Source organism: Otolemur garnettii, unplaced genomic scaffold (assembly GCF_000181295.1).
Source record: "Otolemur garnettii isolate 467f Iridium unplaced genomic scaffold, OtoGar3 scaffold00122, whole genome shotgun sequence".
NCBI lineage: Eukaryota > Metazoa > Chordata > Mammalia > Primates > Galagidae > Otolemur > Otolemur garnettii.
In genome coordinates, this window is record NW_003852517.1 from 5,189,329 (window position 1) to 5,197,699 (window position 8,371).

The 8,371-nt window shown below is 41.3% G+C and overlaps 1 protein-coding gene across 1 annotated transcript in view; it reads right to left on the reverse strand.

Annotated features, from left to right (window-relative positions):
• Positions 1-266: 266 nt before the first annotated feature.
• LSAMP (limbic system-associated membrane protein) overlaps positions 267-8,371 on the reverse strand; it is a 637,087-nt gene continuing 628,982 nt past the window's right edge. The window contains exon 7 of the mRNA XM_003797713.2: positions 267-395. Within this exon, the coding sequence (XP_003797761.1) occupies positions 298-395 (98 nt within the window). The 3' untranslated portion in view covers positions 267-297. The remainder of the gene's footprint in view (positions 396-8,371) is intronic.

The following is an 8,371-nucleotide window of genomic DNA, read 5'->3' on the forward strand; positions in this document are numbered from 1 at the left end:
ATCTGGCTGTCCTCAGCATGATGGAGTCTTTACACAGCGTACATTCACTTCGTACATAGAAACAGATCCTGGTAGAACTTTCTCCACCCTGAATTATGCTTCAATTTTTATTGATGGACTGCAAAATTGTTTTAAATGTTGTATTTCCTTTTCATTTTCTTATTTCCCCCTTCATTTCTAAACACACAAAGTTGTGAAATAAACGGTCTCCTCCCATCTCTCTCTCTCTCTCTGTATTCTGTGTGACGCATTTTTGTGTGTTTTTTTTTTTGTGATTATTTTTAACTTTTTATTCTATTAACATTTGCTGAGAAGGCAGAGCAGAGATGCTGCCAGCAGCCACAGTGGTACGGCCAGACTGATGGATCCATTTATTCCTCTCACCGACCCAGGTCCTGCAGAGCAAAACAGGAAAGAAAGAAAAGAGAACAGTTACATCTGGCCCACACGTGTCACAGATGACTACTGACCTATCAGCGGGAAGCCCTGGCCGGGTTGCAGTGTCACAGATGACTACTGACCTATCGGCGGGAAGCCCTGGCTGGGCTGTAGTGTCACAGATGACTACTGACCTATCAGCGGGAAGCCCTGGCCAGGTTGCGGCATTTCAAAGTGCAGCCCAAGAGGTTCCCCAAATCATTCCTATATCCTTCTCCTTCAGCTATAAGGGGTATCACGGGTTGAAATGCTCCTAATACAAAATGCTCTTGATGGAAAGTCTCCCAACTGGCTGTCACCAATGTGTCTGATGGCGCATCAGGCCCGACCGGGCCTCCTCCTGCCTGCTCTGCCCTGCATGGCGCTGTGACGCCCTGACTCATTAAGATGCCAAGCGTTGGTGGGAGTCCGTCAGCAGCCAGACGAGAGCTCTTCCGGCCAATGCATCACAGCATCTCCATCAATAAAACCTGGGACCAATCCATGACTCCCCTCCACCCCAGGGGAGAAGCAATAAATATTTATTTGTTAATGGGGAGGAGAATTGTTTCAAAGTAACATTCACAGCTAGATGGCCCGGTAGCAAGGTAGGAAATTAGCCAGTGCACTGCAGTCTGTAGAGGCAGCAGGGGGGCCTCTGCACACTCTTCATCTGTCACTTTAAAAACCAAGAACAAAAGCCAAGACACTCACAGACATGTATCATTAGGATGTATCCATAGATTTTTTTTTTAAATGAAAAAATAAGCAAAGACAATACTGAAAAGAAACAAACCTAGAGAGGTTAAGAGACAGGTCCGAATCAGGAGCAGGACTGAGATCTGAAGCCCTGGGTTAAACCTGGAAGGTCTGGCTGAGTTTCCGGCTGTCACCCCAGGTTTCCACGTGTGGACCAGATTTGGGGGATGTGAGTGGGGGTCTGAGACGGGGAGTGGGATGGACAGCAAGGTGGGGAAGGAGCTTTGTGTTGATGAAAGAGGAGGGGGGTGGGAAAGAAATGCAGGTCCCACGGGGGGCTCGGCTCCTCCGCTTTGCTGGTCATGTTTTCTCATTTTATATAGTTCTACTCATGTTTCACTAAATGCGAAAAATTGGTATTTATCACTCCAGAGACTTTTAGATTCATGATTAAACATCATTAAACAATGATATTCAAAAGGGAAACTGATGTCACTGTAATTGTGGGTGACTTTGAAGTTCCAAGGGCACATTTGCAGATGGCTCAGCCTGTCAGAGAGTGTGTGTAAAATTACGATGGTTTGCAAGTACAATGGAGGCACCTCTGGTTTGCAAGTTCTTCTGGAACTGTTTATAAATATATTCATGTGAAGATGGGGTAACAGGGGAAAATGCTGAATTTGAGAATGGTCACCTGATTTATGTTTTATTTAAATAATAAAAGCAATAACAACAATAAAACATAACCAACAAACGATTACCTAATACTAACTACAGAATACTGTTACAAATGCTGTGTTGTAAGCACACACCCATGCCTTGATACCTCAAGGTGTCAAGCACAGCATACTATGTGCTATTATGAAAGACATACCAGAGGCCCAGAGAGGCTGACTCCGGGGTTCAGGCTGACACAGCTTGTAAGCAGAGGAGCTGGGGTCTGTCCCCAGGTGTCTGCCTCAGAGTCTTTGCCTGCCACTGCTATAAAGTGAAGTGACACAGTGAGGGGGTGCCTATGAGTCTCTTGCCAAATCTTCAGCAAGTAAAACATGGATTTCATTAAAATAGCCAGCATATCCCTGTGTGGTGGCTCACACCTGTAATCTCAATGTTCTGGAAGGCCAAGGTGAGTGGATTGCCTGAGCTCATGGGTTCCAGATGAGCCTGAGCCAGAGCCAGACCCCATCTCTAAAAATAGCCAGGCATTGTGGCAGGCACCTGGAGTCCCAGCTACTCTGGAGACTGAGGCAAGAGAGTGTCTTGAGCCCAAGAGTTTGAGGTTGCTGTGGACTATGATGCCACAGCACTCTGCCAAGGGCAAAAGAGTGAGACTCTGTCTCAAAAAAAAAAAAAAAAAGCCAGCACAAACAAAAAACAAGAAGAATACAACCACCATCTTTGCAAAAGTTATTTTCAATAGCATTTTTGACTGGAATGCCTTCCTGAGAATATTGAAAATATTAATACAAAAATATGATCATACACAAACCAAGCAGCATAGTTACTGTATAAAATGAACTATACCATGTATGACACAGAATAAAGAAGTCAAATATTCAATCAGTTAATAGGATCATATTAACAAAACCCACTTCAGTCATCTTCAGGTCCAGGAAGGAACCTCCACTGCGGTTCAGTGAGGTCACCCAGCCTGCGTGAAACACAAGATTAGTGACTGTTGGGCTGGCACTGGAGCTCAGGGTGCTTGAGTCTCAGCTCAATGCCCTTTCCAGTCCCTCCTTCCATGTTCACCCTGTAAACTTCTCAGCCCTTCAAGCTCTCTTACCGGCAACGTTATTCCTAACCTTCCAGTCTCTTTATATATTAGATGCATCAGCTCCTTGCCACATCTGCTTGCATTTATGTATCAGTGGGGCTTTCAAAACCGAGAAAAAGTGCACAAAAAGTAAAGCCACACAGGGTTCAGCACAAATGATTTCTCTTTTACACCAGGGATAGTGTGAAAGAGACTTTAAAAAAGCAATTCCTTTATTTCCTTAATCTTGTCTTTAGTGCTACGACGACAGGCTCAATTATCTTTCAGACTTCCTGGAGCTGAGTGGTGTCTGGGGAGGGCGAAGAAAATTAGTTCCGTAGCTTTATTTGGACAGTAGTAAATATCTGAGAAAGCCAACACTTCATCATTGGGAAATATAGACATCCACGAACCTGGATGTTCCCATGTCATATTCCCAGTAATGTGTGTACATACATATGTATCACACACAAAGACAAGTGTGTATGTTACATACGTATTCGTACAGACACATGATATGCACACATCCTACCGGTCTTTTAGTATACATAATTCAGAACTGTTTCTTCCACTTGCTAGTCTAGCTTTAATAGAATATGATCATAAGCTTTCGTTTTATCCTTTATAGCATTTTATATATAGTCAGATACCACATGACGTTTTTACACATACAACAGTGGTCCCCTAAGATTAAAGTACTGCATTTTGACAGTACTTTTGCTGTGTTTAGATAGGTTTATAGACACAAATACTTCCACAGTTGCTTACATTAGTCAGCACAGTAACATGCCGTAGGGGGCCAGAGTTTAGGAGCCACGTGCTATACCATATAGCTTAGGTGACTAGTAAGCTATACAATCTAGGTTTGGGTGAGTACACGCGATGATGTTCACACAACAATAAGACGTCCTAATGATGCATTTCTCAGAACAAGTCTCGGTTGTTAAGTGACACAGGACTGTATTTGAAATGCATTTTTGTGCATCTGTTAAAGATATCTTCATCTCTATCAATTATTATTTATTAAGTGCTCTCATATAGCTATTTAATGTGCTTATATGACTTGCTCTTCTCATAATTGATTTTGAGAGTAAATAAATAGGCTTGAAAAAAATATACACGGGTGAATGGGTGATAGTTGGGGAATCATCACAAGTGTGTATGCAATTACAGATATATATGACTGCATCGGAGACTACTTCAGTTAATGGCTATTCCAGGGAAGAATAATCAGCAAAATCATTAATTATGTTTTAGTTCATAGTTATGAAATTTCTGCTTATTTGTGGAAATGCAAATGAAAAACCTTATTTCCCAAGCCAGATGGCCAGGCTCAGCCAGTGCTTTTATATACTGACAGATATAATGAAAGCGAGAGTCTGCAAACATAAATTAGCCTTAAGAATAGATGGCAAATAGAACAAATTCAAAAATTCTGTGACTTGCTTTTTATATAAGAGACCAAAATAATATCTTGGTATTTAACCACATTCTATATATGTGCTATATGAATGCACACACACTGATGTATGTGGTATCTGTCTGGTAAACGTTCAGTAAATGGTATTATTACTAACATGAAAGTTTGGGTTACAGAAAGGGATGAAATATTAACTCAAATTAAAGGCACTGGTTTGGAGATGGGGTCAAGGCTTTTAATGTTGACCCTAAGAAGTAAAATTCAGCCCCGGTAAAAGTACAAACCAGGAGTCAACACATTAGCTCAAGGTTCTCAACCCCAGGGTAAAATAAGCGAGATTCTGTACCAAGGTGAATGGTGGATTGTACTTAGACGTGACAATAAGAGGGAATTTGTGAGTAAGGGTAAGATTGATTAAACATTCTTAAATTGAGGAATATGAGACTTTTTTGGGCAAGTGTCTACATTACAAATCTGCTGCAGGATCCTGAGCTAATTGATTGTTTTCCAGTAAAATCTTAAAGAAAAGACAAGGTGATTTTTTAACACCTGTTTTAGAGAACATTTGCTTGGAGACACTTAGCAATTCAAATCTAGCTAACAGTTTTCTGCTTTTCCTGAGGAGTTAGGACCCATTTTCCTAAATTTGGGACTAGATTTATTCAGCATGTCATTGATCATGTCCTCAGTTATTCTCAGCATTATTTTCATAATTATTAAGAAATCAGGGTCAATAATAACATTATTTCTATGCATAGTTCAGCCGTACACGAACGGAGGAAAGGCCAGAAAGGTTTAAGTTTGTCTTATTTTTAGAATTAAGAGCTGATCAAATAACTTAAAATATAACAAGAATGTAAACAATTTTTAAAACAATTATTAAAGGAAGGAGAATAATAATCTGCAGAATCTCCTAAATTTCTGGCTGTGCAGACTACGCACATTGGAAGCCATGTTTAAAGGGAAGTCTGATAAGTTTGACTTTGGCGCCACCTCCTGTCCATTTCTTGCCAGTACCGCTCCCTCTGGGTGAATGAGTTAGGATTAAAACCTATAAACCAAAAAAGTATTTTGAGAGAGTAAGGGAAAGGGAGAGAGCGAGCGAGCGCACGCATGAGCGAGCACACATTCACGTAGCTTTTATTACATTATATTGCTATAATTGTTCTATTTTATTATTTCAGTTAATCTCTCACTGTGCATAATTTATAAATTAAAAATTATCACACTGGGCACTGCCTGTGGCTCAAAGGAGTAGGGTGTCAGCCCTATATGCCAGAGGTGGCTAGTTCAAACCCAGCCCTGGCCAAAAATAAAAAATAAAAAATTATCACACATACGCATGTAAAGGGAAAAACATCATATATAATAATATACATGGTTCCGTACTACCTGTAGTTTCAAGTATTCACTGAATATCTTATATACCCCCTGAAGGTAAGGGGGAATTATTGTACTGATGTTTTCTTTGAGTAAACTGTCTCAGAATCAACTCTGGGCTCTTCCCACATAACTCTTTATGCATCATCTCAGTTCTCTACAGAAGAGATTTTGGCAAGGCTGAAGTATTCTCACAGTAATGTTGAAATCATTACATCTTCATCAAAATGACATCAAATATTTTCGTGTAGAATATTTTGAAATTTTAGGTCAATATTTAGAATTCTTTCTGGTGGCACCAGCAGTTTATCACAATGGTTTTTGAAATTAAAAAAGGTTCTATACCCTATTTCTTCATCTACATCAAAGCCCTAACGTATCACATTTAATACCTCTACTTAAGATTCAAATATGATTAGTAATCATAGCATTGGGGAAAGAAGAACTGAAAGGGACGATATTTTATACTTCCTTGCCTCAGCTGATCCTATTCCCAAGTTTATATTTCTGGCTGCCTCTTTCCTGAAACCTTCTATGGAGACCTTCTAGAGTTGGCTGTGAACAGGGTACCCACCCTTTCTTGGAGGTAAACAATGAATCGTCTACTGGGATTACTTTTGTGGCTCTGGATTGTGTTGGCCCAAGTCCCACAAGAATAGGCTTGCACTTAATCTTCATTTGAGAATGATCTTGGTTTTCTCATTTCTTTGAGACTAAGAGAGGAAGATACCCTCATATGGGACAATTATCAATCAAGTGGATGACCATAAGGATGTAAGGAGGGCAGTGTTTGCCACAGAGTGCAGCTGTGACTCTGGTCTGAAGATAGACACCATTAGAAATCTATAAGGCTTGGCTTGGCACCCGTGGCACAGTGGGTACAGTGCCAGCCACATGCACCAGGGCTGGCAGGTTGAGCCCGGCCTAGGCCAGCTAAACAACAATGACAACTGCAACAAAAAATATCCAGGCACCTGTAGTCCCAGCTGCTTGGGAGGCTGAGGCAAGAGAATTGCTTAAGCCATAGAATTTGAGGTGATGTGAGCTATGATGCCACAGCACTCTACTGAGGGAGACATAGTAAGACTCTGTCTCAGAAAGAAAAGAAAAGAAATCTATAAGGCTTGCAAACAGGATACCTCAGAATTAGCAACTGTTGGTATTTACAGTCTATTTTATGAAGCTTTGCACTGTCCTTATAGAGAAAGATATATGGTGAGTGGGGCAGCTGGAGGGTGCAGACTGGCATTTCCCAGAAGCCCCCAGCAGGCCGAGGCTCTCTAGGGCAGCGTGATCATCGTGAAGACTTGGAAACTGATGAGGCCAGTGCTTCATTTTAAGCGACACTGCACTGCTTCTTTTAGCAATGTGTTTACTTGAATAGTCAAAAACTGACTGTAAAACGCTCCCTGTGTCACTTCCCAGAGCCCTGCCACTGGACAGCAACCTCGTCCAAATAGTGAGCTGCGTAACAATTAACCACGGACACTTCAGGAAAGAGGAGGGGCGAAGGGTGGGATAGAGAATAACGCGTTCATTTCTAGGAATTAAAAAATGAGTAACTGTCAAAAGGAATATGTGGGTCCCAGTTTGAATCAGACACTTTCTATAAATAAAACAGTCCACCATTTGGAGGAAAAGGTATCAAATATGTTATGGAAATTATCACCGCAAATTCTTGAGCTGGAATAAGCTCGGGGACACAAGACCACAATATGTTGCTGCAAAGTCTCAATTTTGACGGACAGGAGGTAATCAGAAATAAGAGCCATACCTTTCTGCTTGAAGTGCACGGTGGTGCCCATTTCTAAAAAAGAAACATTTAGCAAAACAAAAACAAATAAAAATTCTTATCAATTGAGAATAAACACTAAGATAGTTTGGTACTCTCCACTGAAAGGAGGATGAGCGGGAAGGTGGAAACAGCATCTTAATAGGAGCAGATATTGGTAGCGACTTAAAGAAAGGCAAAGGAAAAGACAGAGTCCCGTCAGGACAAATGTGCACTTGGAGTTGTGTCAAAGTGACCTGTAACTAGGAGACTCGATGCTGTGTGTTATGCATGTGGCAAGCACAGAAGCTCTGAGCATGGCGTAGAAAGGTGCTTTACTGCAGTTTAGGGAGATCACAGAGTGTGCCTGGCCCCTCACCTGTCCTTCCACTGTGCTCCAAACTCCCTCAAGTCGACTGGCATTCCTGCTCTTTTCCCAACAGATGGAGTCCATTCCAACCAACTTGAAAGCCTTCTCGATCACTGTTTGCCCTGCCTGGAACGCTCTTTCCCCAGATCGGTGTATTCTTTGTCTTAGATCAGAGACTGACAGGCAGTAGGTATTCAGTCAATATGGAATGTATGAATCAGTCTCACAGCTGGAAGGGCTCACATGCTCCAATATTAATATTTGGATTCCTTTTTAAGTGTCTTTATCAAGTGAACCACACTACTCTTGGGTCTTCAGAAGCAAATATGTACATTTCCATACAATACCACATCGGATCTCAGGACCAACTTAATGGGTGGTCAGGTATAGGAGCCCAAACAGACTGGGAGATGAGGATTTTTTTTTCCCACTTGTGACCATTGGTCATAGCTCTGCATTCTGAGTAGGTAGAATATAAATGTCTTAACACAATAACTAAAAAAATGCCGTGAAGGCTATGTTGACCAGCTTGATAAATCATTTCAAATTGTATGTAAA